At 40.5% G+C, this 19996-nt stretch overlaps 4 protein-coding genes across 4 annotated transcripts; all 4 read right to left on the bottom strand.

The window, feature by feature from the left end:
- Positions 1–444: 444 nt before the first annotated feature.
- hoxd9a (homeobox D9a) lies at positions 445–2235 on the bottom strand. The gene is made up of 2 exons (XM_033617835.2): positions 1530–2235; positions 445–1040 (listed from the first exon to the last, which is right to left on the bottom strand). The coding sequence occupies exons 1-2, from the start codon at positions 2101–2103 to the stop codon at positions 796–798; spliced, it is 819 nt and encodes a 272-aa protein (XP_033473726.1). The 5' UTR covers positions 2104–2235; the 3' UTR covers positions 445–795.
- Positions 2236–3820: 1585 nt separating this feature from the next.
- hoxd10a (homeobox D10a) lies at positions 3821–6153 on the bottom strand. Its single transcript, XM_033617834.2, has 2 exons — positions 5306–6153; positions 3821–4555 (listed from the first exon to the last, which is right to left on the bottom strand). Exons 1-2 carry the CDS (start codon positions 6054–6056, stop codon positions 4281–4283), a joined length of 1026 nt encoding a protein of 341 aa, XP_033473725.2. The 5' UTR covers positions 6057–6153; the 3' UTR covers positions 3821–4280.
- An 850-nt stretch (positions 6154–7003) lies between these two features.
- On the bottom strand, positions 7004–11620 carry hoxd11a (homeobox D11a). The gene is made up of 2 exons (XM_033617839.2): positions 10846–11620; positions 7004–10221 (listed from the first exon to the last, which is right to left on the bottom strand). The coding sequence occupies exons 1-2, from the start codon at positions 11447–11449 to the stop codon at positions 9986–9988; spliced, it is 840 nt and encodes a 279-aa protein (XP_033473730.1). The 5' UTR covers positions 11450–11620; the 3' UTR covers positions 7004–9985.
- Positions 11621–15622: 4002 nt separating this feature from the next.
- On the bottom strand, positions 15623–18050 carry hoxd12a (homeobox D12a). The gene is made up of 2 exons (XM_033617836.2): positions 17461–18050; positions 15623–16921 (listed from the first exon to the last, which is right to left on the bottom strand). The coding sequence occupies exons 1-2, from the start codon at positions 18020–18022 to the stop codon at positions 16683–16685; spliced, it is 801 nt and encodes a 266-aa protein (XP_033473727.1). The 5' UTR covers positions 18023–18050; the 3' UTR covers positions 15623–16682.
- Positions 18051–19996: the final 1946 nt, after the last annotated feature.

Here is a 19996-nt window from a genome sequence, read left to right as displayed (position 1 = left end):
CTCACATACAGTGGAACCTCAAGTAGTCCTTACAGGCGAATTTAATCCCTTTAATGTTGCTGCAAATAAGAAAATCCAGCTCACTATTTAAGGTTGTGTTGTATTTTTCTGTTTGGCTGCAAAGCCTGGTGCTGCCTTCACGATCCTACTAAAAACAAGGCCTCAGGGGATTTTTTATCTTATTTTTTAATGCTTTAATTTTACTGGCTTCAGTGGAATTACGCACCACTTTAACACGATGAGGGAGCTTTAAATAAATTAAAGAAAATAGTAAGATGCATATTGATATCTAAGTTAAAATGGATCATTTCTAAAATAAAAACACGCCTATTTTCCAGTCACGCACCTCATTGTCAGTTATTTCAGAGTTAAAGTCTTGGAAATGGGTCAAAGCACCGTGCGTAATCTCCGTGTGTGTACCGACAACAGACAGCAGTCAGAGTGTTTCAGCTGTGAAAATGTTTTATATACAACTCCAAATTCTTAACAACTATAAAAGCAATACACATAGGCACGTTTCCTCCAAGCACAGGCTGCTTGTGGTTGTGTAAAACAAATAACATTTTTTTTTAATATGAGACGGATCCTGTCTTATATCCACCAAAGACAAATTCCTGCACATGTGATTTTGATGCATATTTGGCCAACACGTTATGACACTGACACGCAATATTACGCTATACCTAGAGGGGTCTAAAAAATGTTTTAAAATGGCTACCGAGACTCCTGCCAAAATGAATTTAATTGTTCAGATGGCTTCCTTAGGGTATACAAATGTGTGAGTTGGCAGTGATTTCATAGCAGGTCCTTGCCGCTCCTCTCTCTGTTCATCTTCTTCATTTTCATCCTCCTGTTCTGGAACCAGATCTTCACTTGTCTCTCGGTTAAACTGAGTATGCGGGCCACCTCATAGCGTCGGTCTCTTGTCAGATACATGTTGTAGAGGAACTCCTTCTCCAGCTCTAAAGTCTGATATTTTGTGTACGGGCATCGCTTCTTTCTCGTGGAGCGCGCGTGAATCCAGGTTGCTGCAGGGTTGTCTGGAAAAACAGATACATATGTGAAGTGAGAGACATGTTTGAGGAGGAGGAGGTTTTTCATTTTTTGGGTAAATGGTTCTCAAATTCGGGGACGTGTAAGGACACGGGTGTGGTTTAAGGGGATCAAAAGTAAAATGAGAAATTGTTTCATGTTAAAGACAGTGCGTAAAGATGACTATCTCCATTACATGTTGTCCTGTTTTTACAGGGAGGGGAAATAACATGATATAGAAAGTAACATATCCATAGCTAAAGTCTTAGTCAGGGAAAATCACATCAAAATGCAGCAATGTGTATCTATTTTAAGCGTACTGTGACATGAAAAACTTTAGGATCCCCTGTAATAACCTTAGCAGGGCGGGTTTTTCCCTTCTCGAGCGAGGTATAGTACGAGACACTTTTATAGGTTAGTAAAACCTCCAGTTTTACACACCCAGCTCATACAGTTCTTAGGGTTGTAAATCAGGATTGGCTATTTCGTTTACTTACTTGGGTCAAGTTGTTGTTGTTTCTCCTCTTTGGGCTCGCTGTGGCTCGAAAGCTCACTTCCACTGTGCTCTTTGCTCGCTTTTTCTGGACACTCCGATACTCCACACGCGAATTCGCCGGCGAGCGGCCGAGCCTCAGCCTCCAGCGTGTCGCACTCTGTAGCTTTCGGTGGCAAGACTTCTGGCTTTGTCCCGTACTGCCGACTGCTGGGGTGAAATCCGGCGAACGAAACGTGGTTGGAGATGGGGTCCATCCAGGAGCGGACGCCTACATATCTGCCGTCCGACGCGGGGAGATGGGACTGGTGGTGGTGGTGGTGGTGCACGTACGGATGATAAATCCCCTGCGGGTGAACCGAGGACCAAGACGACGGGAAAACGGCGGACTTGGGTGCGAAATTGCAAGAGGAGAAGTCTGCGTTGTCCCCAGCACCTGACGGCCTCGGGGTCACCGAGTGTGGAGCCTGAATAAAGCGAGCACCGTACACATCCTCCGGCTCCTGCCCCATGATAGCGTCCACATAGCAGTTACTGAGAGTGCCACTGGAAGACATTTTTGATCTCTTCCTACTCATATAATAAGGGTTGCACTGTTACGGGAAGCTTCCCTCTATGAACAATCATAGTATTTTTCCTGGCCTGCATCTACAGGGATTGGTTACATGGATCACGTGGTCATATTTACCAATACAGCGAGTAAATCAATCCTGCCCTTGCGCTCTCTCTTTTTTTCGTCAGGTTTAATTTAGCTTTTCATTTCTCAAATAATAAAAAGCCCCATCAGATGTGACTGGAGGGAGAAAACAATCGCTCAAATGAATGCAAATGGCTTTTTCTTCTTCTTCTTCTGTTTCTCATGTGCGGGTGGCTGCAGGACGCTGCAACAATACAAGCAGCTCAAAAAAAAAAAAAAAAAAAAAAAAGGAATAAGACACATTTCGTCCCTCACACACACACAGTGCACCAACACCCCGTATCTCAATGTATGAGAAAACACTAATATCGTCTTGATACCCTCAATGCTTGTAAAATGCTTTATAGACTTACGGAGTCCTCGTAAAATAGATGTAATAACATGCTGTAAAATAACAGACGCCATTTCCGTTCACAATGCGCTGTATCCATTGTTAATATTCGGCCAGGAAACATATTTTCTGGGTTGGTTTAATTTTTAAAAGCTGAGCCGGAAACGGCAGTTGTGAAATTATTGTATTCATTCAAAGGAGGGCAATGATGTCTTTATGTATCAATAAATGTTTTATGAGGTGCGTGTGATTATACATGCCGTCAATAAAAAAAAAAAAGGAAAAAAGACATTGAGAAGCAAAGTCCATCTGTGTGTTGCTGTCTGAAGGGTCTAATTTAAATATAATATACATGTTGCCTTTTTTAAGTAGACTTTTATCCTTGTTTTCAAGAGAGTTTGATGACCTTCAGGTTAGAAAAAGCAGCACTTTTAAAAGGGGAAATCGTCCAGTTAGAGGTCAAATCTGCAGACAGGATCAGCCTGACAGTTACATGTCATTTGATCGCACATAAACACAACATAAGAAGTTATTCTGGGCAATTAAAAGCAATGCAACGTGGCTACTGAGGCCCTGCGTCGCTCACACGGAAGGAAGCGTCCATGCCTGTGAATTTGTGCTTGAACATAACTTCCCACCATCTGATGGTTCGCGCAGACTGTTAGTTTATTCACAAGCAGGCCTGAAAATAAAAACACCATGTTTATTTGATTACACGGCCTCCGCCTCTTTGTGTGTCTCTGCTGCGCTCTTCGTGGACACAGAAAAACCTGGAACATTTTGTTTTATTCAGACTATTTTGGTTTAGATCTTGTGCGTAAATTCACCATTATCACTGAGTGTAGTTTAGTGTGTCTTCAGGGAGCTGGTGTATCTTATAAAGCGTATAATAATAGGTTAAGTATTGTAGTCTAACAACTAAAAACCGCACGTGTTAACACTGCTGGTTGCCCACAAACTAAACATTTTCATGTTTTTAAGCTTGGAGAGTCATCGTCGGACTAAGTCGGAGCATAATTGTTTCTAATTTAGTGAAATTAGAAACACATTAGGAACATTTTTTGGAACAGCATTTATTTATTTATTTATTTATTTGCAGTGGAGTGCAAAAGAGATTGTATTTTTCTTGCTATTTTAATCCTCATCCACACCATTTTACGCACGCTACTGCCCGCGTCATCCAACATAATACTGCACATTTCGACAACGATACAGCAGTCACCAATAACTGTAGACAAGACACTTTGATAACACAAAACACAATGAGGTTATTTGACAATTTATTGCAAGATAACATGCCACAAACATGCAATAAAGTCACAGATTAACATTGTTTTTCCGCCATAGAAACATTTCACTGTGGAGCAAATGGCTTGCACTTACTGTAAAACAAATGTTGCACTACACGACAATAAATGTGCTTTCATGACTGAAAAATAAAGAGTAACTCTTTTTTCCAAAACAGCTCGCCATCGCGACACAATAGAATATCCATGTCTACTGGCTAGTGGGAAGAAATGTACTTCTCCAATAATTTAAGACCAAAAAAGTGTTACCCTGTGATAAAATAAAAACAAATACACGACGCCACACAAAGTACTAAAATTGGCTTATATATAGTCACAGTTTCGTTGAAATTGAAGATAAACGTCCAATGCCACTGAAGCATCAAACTGAATATGAGAGGACAAGAAAAAAAAGACAGCTAACCACAGATACATGCGCGCTCACGAAAAGGTGAGATTTGAGGTCAGTTCACGGATGCGGTTTTCTCTGTTCATTTTCTTCAGTTTCATCCTGCGGTTCTGAAACCAGATCTTGACCTGCCTGTCGGTCAGGTTGACGCTCCTGCTGATCTCTAGGCGGCGCTCTCGGGTCAGATACATATTGAAGAGAAACTCCTTTTCCAACTCCAAGGTCTGGTGCTTTGTGTAGGGACATCTTTTCTTTCTCCCACTTTTTGCAGTTAACCAGTTGCTCGTCGTCGTGTCGCCTTTGCAGTCTGTAAAGATTCACATCAGAGACATTTCTGTAGGTTAGTGATTCCGCCTCAACACACACACTCACCTGCTGCTTTTGGATTTCACCTCTGGGAAATAACACATGATATAAATGTTTTCCCAGACTAGATAAAATGCACGGGATGTTATTAGACACGTACATGCCACTACTAATAAAATAAAAATGAAATTAAACCCCCAGCTCATCAAAGCGCACACAGGAACACATCATGCAGCCTTAAACATGATCCAAAAATCTATTAATTTCATGAAAGCTTCTGATGCATTATCATGTTTGATTAAATTGTTACAATTACCAACTTTAAATAGAATTTTCAACAATTATTTCATCATGTTCTAGTTAAAGATGCAGACTATCCAGAATTAGGCATCTGCAAATGCTCAATTTTTAAGCTCCTGGGGTGATTAATTTCTGCATTTTAATAAATATAGCAATCTTTTTTAGTTTCTGAAAAGCGTGCAATATGCACACATATAAAGCAGCAGATAGTGGAAATATATTTTTAAAATAATGTACATTATTTTGGATTTAAATACCTGAAGGAAGAGAGACACAGTGTGCATGCTGCATGGTAAAACCATTCTCTGTTGCCCATTACTGCAACCTGAGAAAGACTCTCATTAAACATTACGACTTTAGGGTTGTTTGTGTTTTATACTTGGTTTTATGATGCTGGAGCTCAGCACTGCAGCGCCACAAGATAAAAAGCTTTTCAATGTAGCCAACCCACCTTTCCCTTCCTTCTGTAGCAGTTCAGGACTGGACACAGAGGCTTCCATGGAGCAGTTTTTCTCCCCGGAGCTGGACTTGGGGTCCGGGCTTTCTACGCGTGGGACCGGTGTCCTTGAGGTCTCGGGGTTCTGCGGGACGTCCTCACTTTTCTTTTCCACATCAAAATTTGAAGGCGCCGTGGCGGGCTGCGGTGGTTTCGGGGTGACCCGGCTGAGCTGCATCAATGTTGGGTTTGGACTCGGCGGCTCATGGCAGTAGTTTTCTTGGTGTTTCCCATTCGCATAAGTTTGGCTCAGTCTGAAATAGCCCGGGACCGGGATCTCGGGACCATCGACAGGACAAGACTCGGGGATAACGTTAGAATATGCGGGGACCTCTGACGAGCTGACTTTTTGTACTCTCTTATCGGAGTACATGCAGCAGTTACTCTCTTCCTTTATGCTCTGTGAAAATGTACAGTTTGACATCTGACTGGGCGGCTCTATTCTGCAGGGTCTATTCGGATCAGTCCAGTTATCTATTTGAGGTATGTACGAGTGGACATTCATGCCCATATTTTGGTGGTTGACCTCCCCTCTTTTGCCGAAAGACGGCAGGAGTCCACAGGTTTGCATTCCGTAAGTTCCCATTTCTGAGCCAGACGGCATGTACATGTTGCTGCTGGAGTAAAAGCTGTCCGACCTGCAAGCACCAATTAAAGAGTCCACTAGAAACGTGTTTGCCGCAGGAGAGCTACTGGGAAAGGACATTTTGGGGGGTTAAGTTCTTTAGGAGGAGAGAGATGTCCTTTGTAAGCTGACATATCTAGGAAAAACAATCTCCGTGTAAGTCAGGATGCCTCCCGACCACATGACAAGCCCACCAATGAGATTTGAAAATGGCCTTGAGACGCAGCCTCCTCTCCCCTGCGCACACACTCGTACTGCGGATGCAGACGTGGTCAACAGCGACACCTACAACACGGACTTGAAATTGGTTGGCAGACTTTACAGAGGCTGTGCAGCCAAAACTGAAACAATCACATATTAAAACAAAGGCACGATGTCAGTGACATCACAGAATAAAACACAGAAAACACACCACGTTCATGTGGCTCTTACGCGCGCAACTGAAGCTCTATAACGTGTTTTAATGAGTTAAATGCTTCAAAGGATATGTGTGTCTTTGTGTGAGAGACTGAGGAAAGGAAGTGTGTATGTGTGTGTGTAAAATGCTGCCTATATGGCGCATAGGCGACAACTGCAGACCATCTGAAACAATGTGCACATTTCTACTGAGTTTGTTTTTACACACATCACCCACACACACCAACACCAGAGTCCGCATTAATTGTATTTGCATATAACTTACTGTCTTTATTATATCTGAATTAAAATCTGAATGGAAACAGAATAAAGACACATTTTAATATACTGTTTGCTCTGTCATTGTTTCATTATTTCAGCAGTTGTTTTATTTCTTGCATATGATTAAATGTTTTATTAAAAAGCACCATATGACTGTGTTCGGCCATTTAGATTTCCTGCATGTCAGCATTTAAATAAGGAATCTATAAGATCCACCATTTGCACATTTAAATCGACCTACCAGAAGTTCAGCATGCGTGAAGGTCAACATTACAACCCTGCTGGAGTTAGCCTCTCAAATAAATTCCACTTAAGACGGATAGAAAATGGTCCTTTATTATTAGCACAGGTTATAAGCACAATCTTTATTTGCATTTTGTCACAGGTATTTCCGATGTTCCAAAAAATAAAAGTATGCACACTCTGGGGATTATTTTTGCTCAGGGCTCCATTGTTTTTGTCTGCAAGGAAGGTACATGTGTGCAAGATAAACTGAGAAGGGGAAAAAATAAAAACACTTTGTACCTAAAAATAATCGCAATGATCCTACAGGTCTGTTACAAATAAAAAACACTAAATGCAGCTTGGAATAATTATATCTTTGGTCTTTGCGCCAAGATTTAAATAATCCTTAATCTTGTGTAAGAGGATGTGCAGATCTGTCTTCAAGGCTCTCAGATATTTACAGTTGGTTGTAAATACGCATTTGTAGTATACAAATCATCTCAGCATCACAGGATTCACAAACAACCACATACAGACTCGTTAAACCCCAAGTTTAATCAGTGAATATGTGTAGAAAATACATTCCTCCGATTAGTTATTAAAAGAAAGGAAATTTAAAAAAAAACATTTAACTGAGACATCTGACAACACGGACACCATTTTTGTTTTAATAAGCATGTTTCTAATAAAGACAATTGCTCAAATATAACATTGGGCTATTTTGCATATCATGTGACGCACTGAATTGAAATAAAAAATAATATGGGAGTATATTATTTAGGCATAATCAACAATTCATACACGCACAAAATGTACACAAGTACCGTAAAAGTGGAAAAACAATGGCATAACAACAAATATAACAATAATAATAATAATAACAATAATAATGATAATTTAAAGTAAATGCCAGGAGATCCACTAATATATTTAATATTCTTTCAAACATAAGGGTAGATATTTATTATAAAAAAAAAATGAGGGTATAATAATTTAAAAAAGGACACCGACATTGTAGATTCATGCAAAACTTGTGCCCTCGTGTCCTTCATTTTTTTGGAGTAGCTGTCACTCTTACATTTTTCAAAGCAAATAGCCAGACGCAGATAAACAATAATTCAACAGTTATACAGCTGAAAAATAAAATGAAATAAAAATTAATTGTAAAGCACATTTACGTGAATATTTTCCCCACATCGCCAGCATAACATCTGGAGTGTGTGGAGACAGATTGCAGCGGCCTTTGAGGTTGTGCGGCCTTCAGGTGATGATCGAAGTCTGTATTTTAGAGTTTCAGATTACAAAGACACGAGTTACATGTATTTTGCTTGTCCTTTTAAAACACTTGAACATGACTTGGAAATGTAATGGCCGCCTGGAAGACACAGGAGTTGCAGAAGGTAAAGTGGGTGTTGAGTGAAATAAATAATGTGTGTTAAGATTGATTTATTAACGTATTAATCTATTTTTTAGGGAAGCTGCAGCTTTTACTGTGGAATGGTTTGACTTTGACAAAAAGAAGTAATCTTGGACATTTTATTTAAAATTCAACTATTTAAAATCTGTTGAAAATAACTAAATTTAAGCCACCAAGCGTAGTTAACTAAAATAAAAATGTAAACTAACCCTCTCTTCAAAGGATTTTTCCTCCAGTGAGTTATTTTCATGCAGGCTAGATGTTAAATTTGACTCAACTCTGCATTTCCACTCGCAGCCAAAGCAGCAAGTCTGCCCTCATGTGGATACACCGAGAAGCAAAGTGAAACATCCCACACAGTTGGTAATGTAATTTCACTGTAGGACATGATGACAACCCAATTAAACGCTTAATGAAACTCAGTTTTCTAATAGGCTTTTTGGGAAATAACTGTAGGTGTGACGCATCACAAATGAAATAAACATTAATCCTGCTTCAAACTATTATTTCATAAACGAGGGCTGTGATGGCTGCTGGAGAAAAAATCAAATTAAAGATCAATAAAGCGACTTTTTGTGTGGAATCGATGCGTTTATCGACTCATAAGATACAAGCTACAGTGCTCAGGTGAAGCAGCCTGAGGTCACTGTATAATGGAGCTGCGCACAGATAGAAATGAGTCACCTGCGTTAATTACACATGGAAACGCGCATTTCATGCCAACAGTTGGAAATCTTTCTCCTTTGCAGCAGATTTGAAGGCGTCAAAGAAACATTTTGCGCATTGAGAACACTAGAAAAGCAGATAAACTTCAAAAATTACTTATCCTTTCATATGACGGTCCTTGTTAGAATATCCTCCATTGTATCCCAGCTACCAACACAAGCTCTTCAATGTGTCAAAAGGCGCTAAATATAAAACGGGATGCGCAGAAGTGTCTTATATTCTCCACACATTTGTAGCCTGGAGTGAAACTACACAGGAAAGAGCATCAGAGCTCTTGTGATCTGGGGGTTGGGACACCAAAGTGCAATAGCCCCCTATTTAGACATTTACAGCTATGTTTATTATACTGTCTAGACGGTTCAAGGTTTAGTAAACAATCCAGTGTTTCAAAGCAGAGGAAATGACGGGACTTATCAGGCCTGCGAAGCGTCAGATTTCAGTATGCATGAATCTTTGGAGAGAAAAAAAATCCCCCCTTTTTCTCGTGTTATTTAAGGACTTGGTTAAGTTCATGTGACAAGGTTCGTGACTATGATACAACATTTGTCGTGTCTATTTTAAGTTTTCACACCACAACGTGCATTACATGCGTCTTATAAATGGAGTTACACAAGGTAGAAGCCTTACATATAGTTTATATAAATAATTTCCACGCGTTTTTCGCGCTTTGCTGGAATATGTGTCGCCAATAACACGAAATCATGTGAACACAAATAAATAAATGCAGGAATTGTTTGCAATAAAGAAAAAAAGAAAAAGTGGCGTCTTGGTTTTGCCAGATTTTTGTAAAATAAATTGTCTAAACAGGATGATGAGGGATCAAATATGCAGAGGGGACCAGTCTTTTAAATGTGTGTGTGGCTCCTATTTTGCTCCCGTGTCTGTGTGCCTGTGTGTGTGTGTGTGTGTGTGTGTGTGTGTGTGTGTGTGTGTGTGTGTGTGTGTACAACAACTATGTCAGGTATCAGAATAAAGGATTCCCAGTGAAATACTGTAGGCGGTCGCGATTCAGCTTTTTCTCTTTCATCCTTCTGTTCTGAAACCAGATCTTCACCTGCCGATCGGTCAGGTTTAACATCCTGGACAGCTGAAGACGCTTTTCTTTGTTAATGTACACGTTGAAGAAAAACTCTCGTTCAAGTTCTCGGATCTGGTATTTGGTGTAAGGACACCTCTTCTTCCTGGACTTGGTTGATGAACCTGCACAAGGAGAGAAAATGTGGGGAAAATTTGAAGATCAGGCTCCAAATATTGGACTGAAATGTAGATAAGAGGATGACAGATGCATTTATTTGGGTGTTTATTTATTTGGTCATGCACAATGGCCCTCTGTCTCTCTCTCTCACACACACACACACACACACACACACAAAAACACACACACTGGGAGGAACAACAACAGCGGAATTTGCATTAAAATGAACTTATACTGCTCTGATTTGTGCGCATAGGTTACTGTATAGAGGTAGACTATTGCATCCCCCCAAAGTGTTGTTATATCTGCACAATATTAGCTATAAACCGATGAAATAAACTTTAATAAAACCCTTTTCTTGAATCCCCCATCAATACACATCACCCCCAGCAACACAGTCATTTTATCAGACACAAGGCAACCTTTAAAGTATGTTTAACTTAACGGTTTCCCATTGTAAATACCTTTACAACCGTAAACTAAATCTTATAGGGATATAAAAGCTTTTGCCTGCTTATAAAGAGCCACATAACCCAGGACGGCCACGGTGGTGGACACACAGTGCAGCCCAGACACTCCATTGTCTAACTTGCACACCTTATATCCAAAACAAAGAGGGAAAGACTTACTCTGTTGGTTGTTCTTGTCGCCGCAGTTGGAGGATGAGTCCTCGTCGGCGCTCCCGCTCGGGTCAGCTTTGTGCTGCTCCAGTTTGGTTAAAGCCTGATTGTTATTCGCAGCATCTCCGGCAGCAGCAGAGTCTGTCTTTTGTTTGGGGTGCTCCGCGTTGGGCTTGTCCGAGTTAGGAGTGTCCAAAAACTGATCGAAGCCCTGGGGGAGAACCCCATTTCGGCCGACACCGGTGAAGAAATTGCAGGGCGAGCTGGTCCCCCCGTGGTGGCCGTAAAAGGACTCGTTTTTGAATATCACATCCGCCCTGCTGCTGGAGGACTGGATCAAGTCCCGGTGCATTATCTCTTCCGTTGAGTAGTAAGATGCGTAATTGCCCCTATAGTGCCATTTGCTGGGATGGTCCAGTCCATAATCCCTGAAAGCGACTTCTCGAACAGGTTGGACTTGGGCTATGTTGGGTGAATAGGGGAAATTTATCTGACACGAAGTAGTCTGCGGTAAAAAGGAGGAGACTGATGTAAAATCGGGCGTCGAAACGTAATAAGTGCAGCTCGGTAAATACATATTTGACGCACAGCTGCGATCATCGTATTCCGTCATATCTCTTCTTCCCTTTTCCTCTTTGCAACAGAGGAGAGGAATTGGCAGCCTGGCTGTGTTAAACTTTGTCCATCTATAGCACCACAGGCGCGTGGAAAGACCCCGCCAGGGAGAAAAAATCGGAAACGTAGGCAGACCTGCAATACATCTTGATCGATTCTTGAGGTAATTGTGTCATGTGATCCAGCCAAGAAATTACCATACATCAATATCAGTCATTAAAAACTGTCCGGAAAAACTCATGTGAGCGCATGCAAGAGACTTCATTGGCTCCCTGGCTGCAGAGGAAACTCCTCTCAAGCCTTCTTGCCCTATAGCTCACGGAAAAAAAAAGAAATTTGTGAAGCACCGCTGGAACATTTAATTGAAAGCTTTACAGCAGCATCCTCACTGTATAATGACACGTAATGACAGACACACGCCTTCTATCGGCAGTAGATTTGCGCACTTTGGAGTGTGCGCCGTGTGTTTGTAGCAACAGTTAGGGTGGAAACATTGAAGTTGACCTCCGCATTTAATGCAAAGCTTGGAGGGAATGGCACCAGGGCCACCGTGCCTGCACACATAGCTGCACAGAAGCCTGTTTGATTCACAAGCGACTCATTAGCTCGGCTTTTATGCAAATAAATTTTAGGCTTCATTGCGTGTAATCACTGCGCACCATGATGGTTGGAAGACATTTAGATACACAGCAGGAAAATACTTGAAGTTATTGTCAGAAACAATTATCTTGGTCTGCAAAATAAGGCTCAGGCGCCACAAGAAAAATAACAAGACCACAAAATGATGATAAATTCCACCGCTAAGCATGCTGACAAGCCCATATTTGCCTCTGCTTTAAAATCAGACTGTTAGAATGTTAAAACATAGCATCCGGTTTGCTTTTCATTTGTTACACCTTAATAATAAATGCAGATGGACGCGCGTGACAACAGCCAAACAAAACAGCACGGTATGCTGCTGAAAAATAAAGCAGAGTTGATTTTGGATGCCACAAATAAACACAAGCTAAGTCAATCGCAAGCATGAATCACTGTGCACATTCAGCATGGCCAAGTCCAAAACAACTGGCTTTGACCGTCTGTGGTCTAGGTGATGTCCACCAAGCATTCACCAACAAGCCTCTGCACCCAAATCATTTTATTGCACGAAGGCAGCCATGCCTGCAGAGTTTAGGCCTCTCTTCTCGGAGGAGAAAACGGAGTTAAAACACTGGTGAACGGATACACGTCTGCGAGACTGCATCTGTATTTTTTGTTTGCCACTGTGAGTATGATTTCTATTTTCATGCTTTATTTTTTTTACGCGTATAAAGGAAAGAAAGTAAAGGAAGGAAGCAAAGGAAGGAGGAAATATGTTTAAAGAAATTCACGTACTCCGCAGTGTTTGTGCAGAGCGTGATGTTGGACATTTAACTCAAAATTATCATGCACATTGTGCACCTTCAGTGGTAATGCAGCTCTAATTTGAAGGCCAGTGTTGCAGGCAGAGGACAAACATTCTTCGCCGCTTTAAGCCTGAAGGTCACACGCAATGTGGAAGTAGCTCAAAGGAGACTGGCTTTATTGTTATTGGGGGTAAAATCAGCTCTGTGGTCGAGTTCTCTGTTTTCAGCCTTTATCACACTTCACGTCGAAACTCCTCAGGCAGTAAACAGCATGGAAAACACAAGTCTGTACATTTGTAGAAAAAATAGGGTAAAAATCAGAATATTTTCGTAAATTAATCCGACGCACAACCTACAGAGAGCAAAAATACTTTGTAGGTATCACCAAAAATCAAAAGTATTGCAGTGACATGTTAAAAAAATGTTACAAAAATAAAATTATAGTTTCAAACTAAATAACTTTAAATTCTTAGACAAGAATACAAAGTTTAGGGGACCTGTTGCTCATCACTTGTGCCACTATTTCTTTTAGATTGTAGCTTTCTTTTTTGTCTTTTGTTGTGCAGCATTTTAAAACGTGGACTCTCAATTACTGCCATTATTATTTCCATTGTTATCAATTATTCCTTGACGCGTTTGCGCTAAAATATTGCGTCATGTTTAACGTCCTGAGCATTAACGTTGACTTTCATGTATGCGCCCAGCAAAATTAGATTATTCACATTTTAACTCAACATTTCACATTTCAAATGACTGTTTTACAAGCAACAATTACAAGTTTTGAGGCACAAAAAACTCGAATTCAGCCTAAATTGTCGTGTTGCTGGGCCTGTTTTCTCGTGCGTAATATCAACTTTAATATTACAATTTAACCAAATAGCATAGAGACTGAACTAGACCCTACTTTACAAAAATGTTCATATTTAGTTGATACATTTCTCATTTTTATTTTCTATCTCCTCACAAACAAGCAGCTTTATGTTAATATTGTGGGAAGTAGTAATGCACAGCCTTACTAACTAACTTGACCTTAACTTTGTTTTGGCGCCCCCACTATCTTGAGGAGCTATATGACGCTGTCTGGCTGCGTTTGGCAGTAAAGCAATAAAGCAACAAATACTGCAGGAAAAAGGGCTGCGTATTTGACGCAAAGAGAACTCAGTGTAGCCCTTCAAAATAGTCTGAGTAATAAAAACTAATAGTAGGTGAAACGCGTTGTTTGGGGAGGATTTTAAGCTGAGGAAAAACAGACAAACCTCGAGTTGAAGCACAACAGGCCCGCAGTATGAGTGTGTGTGAGTGCAGATTGTGTGCAAAATAGTATACTGAAATTATATCAAGATTGGACCAATAAAAAGGAAACATTTAGTAGGAGCAGCTCCACAAAATAAAATATCAAAAGTGGAAAAAATAGATTGGTAAGACTCATTAATGGAAGAAGCATCTCATTACTGGGTTCAAAATGTTACCCTGACTTCCATGAACCTTTAGTGGGACTGCAGTGGTATGTTCTTGTTGCAGCGATGCGGTGATGATGACGTGATAATGATGTAATGGGAGGCTGCATTAATAGATTCACCTCATGTAATGTTTCACGTATAAACTGTTGGTGGTTAAATCCTGGAATTTAAGCCTTTAAATAAAGTCTCTCCATGTGTGACCTCTAGACTGCAACTTTGTCAGTTCTCAACTTCAATGTGAAAGCGACAACAAAGTGTTTTGGTAAAGATATACTTTGGATAACAGTAAACAATGACCCAGCTAGATATGTCCAAACCACACACACACACACACACACACACACACACACACACACACCAACAAAATTGCTTCTATTACGCACAGAGGAGCCAGTTTGGCGTTTAAAGTGCAGCAATGTCTCTGAAAAAATTAAAGGATGCATATATGACTTCTGAATTACACCAGATCCATTTGGTCAAAGCCACAGTAACCTCCTACTGACATGTGGAGGTTCTGCCTGTGTCTGGGTGTGTGCGTGTGTGTGTGTGAGTGAGTGTGTGAGACAGAGGGCTGCTGCTGCTGTGGTGCAGGCTGTTTTACGCGTCTGCACATAGGCACAAAAGAACGTTAAAGAAAATGCTCAAATATAAGTTTTTAAAGAAGCATTTTGATGTTGAAAATCCAGTCAAAATAAAGTACATTTATAAGTATTTTCGACTGGGTATACAACTTAAATAAAGCATGATCACGACATGATATTTGTTACAAAGCAGCTGGTGATTTGGGCTGGAAAAAGATTTGAATTTTCTCTTTTGGAAGCTGCTTGATGGACCTAAAGACAGACATTTACGAAAGGGACAGCTAAGTGCAGGCTAGGATGTTTCATTAAAGTGAACAGGGGTGCTTTCCTAGAAATTAAATTAAAATAACTGTGTATAAAGACATCAAATACATTCATTTCATGCATACATGATCTATGTATAAATTGAGGATTATTCAGTTTATATTCAGTGAAAGGTAGCCACACACGCACATCCTATACGCTGATCTCTTCACCGCTGCAGTCAGCCAAGAACAACATTCAGGTCTCCGAAGTACATCCTCTTCACCTCTATTTAAAAATCAGACTAATCTGGTGGGAGAGGTGCAAACTATTGACACCTTTTACATGTTCAGATGACACATAAGTATACTGATCAACTAGTGAGCGACTGGCTGAATGAGCGTGAACTCAATATATATAAATGAAGCCAAAAGGTCTTAGTCGTCATTCCACACGTTGCCTAAAATATAAAATGATTCACATGATGCACAATAACTCGTAATCAAGCAATTTAAAAATTATCTTTATTCTGAAAGGTATTCATTTGCAGGTTGCGTCCATTTTACAAAACCTGAGCCCGTGCGTAAAGAGATGGCGCGTTGAATGCGTATTCTCACCACTAACATGCTTTCTGTGATTATTTATAGATATGTTCATTCCGAAATGAAATTAGGAAATATTCTTTCATTAATTGTGTATTTTTAAAAGACTGGATCAACTGAGCAAGGTTGATTACATCTGATGTGTGTTTGTGCAGCATATTTACGCACAACACCTGGCCTGACAACAAAAAAATCCACTCTTATTTAAATACACTTATAAAGTAGCTCAATCCAACACTATCCGGATGTCTTGTATCCACAAACACTTGTTTTCCAGGCATTTGGAGTAAACACCTTCAGCACTAAATGCGGCGCAATCCTTTCCTCCACGTCTGGACTCTAAATGCGGCCATGAAAAACACAAAACAACGCAAAGCTGCTCATTTAATCAGATTAACAATAAACTGGGGGGAAATCAGGCATTTATTTGAATAACATCAATTAGGAAATAGACATGCAATTAGAATATATTTTGGCAAAACTGACCCGTCCGTAAACATGAACTTGACTGTTGCTTCCACATTATAGGCCCACACACCACATGCGCAGACCATCATACAAAATACACAAACACATAAAGAAACATATTCCTGTTTAAATAGGTCATAGTTTATAGACTTTTGAGTTGGATGAAAAACAATTTGCTAAATGTTTATTGTATCCGCGGGTACAGGCCAGCAGGAGTCAGGGCCTAGTGCGCATTTGGAGAATCTCAGTATCAAAAAATGACCAGTAGAGTAGATTATATCTTAATCTGGATCCATTTTATAAGTATTAATATCATTGAACTTGGGGCTTGATGAAACTGGAGCCTATTATGTGACAGGAATATAAACATTTTCATACATATCTATAAATACAAGTCCGTGCCACAAACCGAGAGGGCATGTGATGAGCTGCAACATTCATAGTACAATACGTATTCTGTCCGCTGCTGGTCACGATCAAGTCCAAAGGTCATCAGTACGCCGAGAAAGCGTGTTCGCGCATCATCAGCCTTTTCTTCTTCATCCTCCGGTTCTGAAACCAGATTTTCACTTGTTGGTCACTCAGGTCCAGTCTCTCTGACAACTCCTTCCTTTTCTGTCTGTTGATGAATTCATTCGTCATAAATTCATTCTCAAGTTCAGCCAGCTGTGGCTTCGAGTAAGGCTTTCTCTTCTTTCTGGTTTTCACTTGTGACGAGCACCATGGGGCACCTGGAGGGAGCAGAGGTAGAAACAAGTTTTATACTTTAAATTAACACCAAGCTCAGGAACAGGGATGGAGACTGAAGAGAATTAACTGCTCCCTGTGGCACTGCGGCTAATAGTGTGGCTCACATCTTACAAAAATATAAATTGGTTTTATCACATTATATAAATATTAGAGGGCTCGCCTACTGTACGTATAGGAAAATATGGCTGATATTACCATGAGCCCCAGACACAGTAGCTTCTGTAAGGATATTATGGGAATATTAAAATAATAATCATGCCACAGGAGATATTAACCGGCCATAAAATAGCCATAGACAGTCAAATGAACGTTAGGCTCTATAATGTCACACACAAACTAGCCTATATTCGCAAATGTAAATTGATTAGTCTCATAACGATGTGGCAGGAGATCACCAGAGAGGATTGGCATAAAATAAGACACAATAACCAGAGGCACAAATCTACTTAGAGTCCCTTTAGTGTTATCATAATGAAAAAGTGGAAGCAACAAAATATTCATGCAAAACAGGCTACTTAACCTTCTGCAAAAGCCGTCCTGGAGCATGTGTGACTGGATGATGGGTGAATGGGATTCTGCTCCTGTTTGGTGCCGTTCACATTCAACGCAGCTGAATCCGGATCGAGCTGGGCCGCAGAGCTGTGAGACCGGCTGTCCAGCTCTGAGTAGCCGCGGTCACTGGCGGCCCCATGCTCCCCGGGGTAAACCTCATCTCGCCTGCCAGAATCCTCAGTCTTGTGGTTTGTGACCTGAAAGCATCGAGCCGACTCCTCCAGATGCGCCTTGACGTGGCCGCTGCTGGAGGAGTTCGTATTTATAGACACCGAGTTGGACAGAAACGGCGGACAGTAGCCTCCAAAGGCGCGGCTCTGTGGTGGTGCTGCTGGTCCAGACGTGCACGAACTTGAGGAAGTCCACGGGAGCGTGCACACCTCTCTCCTATTGTAAGGGATCTGGTGCAGCCCGGGTATGTGGGCTCCATTACCCCGCAAGTTGGAGAAATACAGCGACTCAGGAGGAGTAAAATTCAACAGAGAACCAACATAGCCGGGATTTAAAGGATTCCGCTCACACATTTCCATGGAGCTTTCCTCAAACGCTTCTTGCAAGCCTTTTAGCAACTCCTGAAGAATAAAGGGTAGGTAATTGTTGATTTGTTAATACAGCGTCACGTGATATGCAAAATATGTTGTTCCGCCCCACCCTTGCTCCCAGTACTGCAAAGCAAAAATACTCCATGAGGAAATATTTTGGTATTGAGTGGGTGGGGGGATGAAGTTAAATTCTAACCATCTGTGTTGTCTGGAATATCAGAAGAATATTTGGCTCATGTCAATTTCAGTGTCAGAGGGTCTCATTTCAAAAGCACATGCGTGGAATCTGTTTTGGTGTTATAGTGCTGTGACATGAGGAGTAACAAGGTGACTCTGTGGACTGACTCATATAGAACAAGGGTGAATACAGGGCCTTAAATGCACCACGGGAGACCCGAGACAATGCATACACATATTTATTATAATCATACAAAATATTTTCGGGGATGTAACGTCCAGAATATTTTCTTGTATTGACATTCATCAGAGTGCCTTTATATTAGGTTACATTATATTAAACACAGTACGCTGTTTGGTGGTGTTGCTTTCTTGTGATCACTCCTATATAAACAATGCCTTCATTTATGTCGGCGTCGAGCTGAGGACACACGCAACATATCCGCATTTCCAAAACTGCGCATCGACTTATACAGAAACTCTTAAATTAGGCTAAAAACACTATTTTAAGACGCGCTTTGACCACCTGCAGCTTTCCACACACACCTTATACTCTTAAGGCCACATCTAGAATAAACTCAACCTACTTGTGCACTTCAGGTTGATAGTGTCTATAAAAATGTAACTACTACTTTCCGGAGTAAAGAAAGAGACCACTTCATGGCACCCTCACTATAATACAATCACGACATTTAAATCATCTATATATTAGCACCTTACAATAAAACACAAAAATATTTTCCGTCGCAAAATGATTTTTCCATCCTATACGTTTAAAAGTGTCAAACTGAACTTGTAAACACCATGCGTAAATTTAGCGATCCAAGTCCAAGTGCATTTCACCAGCAGTAACTACAAGAGTCTCGCTATAAAGAACTATTTCAACACACTCCTCCTGCTGGGACTTATCTTGTGAACTGTATACATGTATGTGTTTTACAATCACTGTAGTATTTCCGTTATACAACACTACACTTGAGAGCAAACACCCAGGGGAAACTAACTTTTAATAGGCCTCAATTTTTCTGGTATTATATTAGTTTTTCGCAGTACAATGTTTCCTGAGACTTGGATTAAGTGAGGTGTGTGTGTGTGTGTGTGTGTGTGTGTGTGTGTGTGTGTGTCAGGGGTGGGAAGTCAAAAAATACTGACAAAATACTGATATGTTGGTATATGTACTTTAGTACATGTATTGTGGTATGTCTATTGCAGTAGATGTATTGTGGGATATGTTGTGATGTTTGCATTGTGGTGTGTGTCTTGTATTTGGGTTGTGGTTTATGTATTTTATTGTGTCTTCCATGTTTACAGTGTATTGTGGTTTTAAAATATTTTAAACTGTGTATTTTTAACAACATTTTAGGTCGACATGTAGAAGCCTAACTAGGTACAAGAGTTGAAAATTAGCAACGCTATAAACTCTCTGTGCAACACATCAGCCCCATACTCTGCACTGGAACTATGTTAAATTGCATTGTCCCTGTCAAATAGAAATGAAAATAAAATAAGACAAAATGAAGAGTTGGAGCAGTTGCTTTTGTAGCACAAATGATCCAGTGGCGGAAAAACGCATTTAAGGATGATCGTTTGATGATAAGTGTCATTGCTACTGATCACTTTAATGACAGACAACAATTGGGTTCCTTATGACTCCATTTTGTCCATGCTCAAACAGGCTTATTTTATATTTTTTTCACAGAACCACTCAGCCTAAAAACATCACACTGATATAGAAAATACTCCTTTACCATTTAAACCAGACAACTTTCCCAATATCATCATTAA

Source organism: Epinephelus lanceolatus, chromosome 14 (assembly GCF_041903045.1).
Source record: "Epinephelus lanceolatus isolate andai-2023 chromosome 14, ASM4190304v1, whole genome shotgun sequence".
In the NCBI taxonomy this organism is placed as follows: Eukaryota; Metazoa; Chordata; class Actinopteri; order Perciformes; family Serranidae; genus Epinephelus; species Epinephelus lanceolatus.
This window is presented reverse-complemented; position numbering and strand designations above follow the sequence as displayed.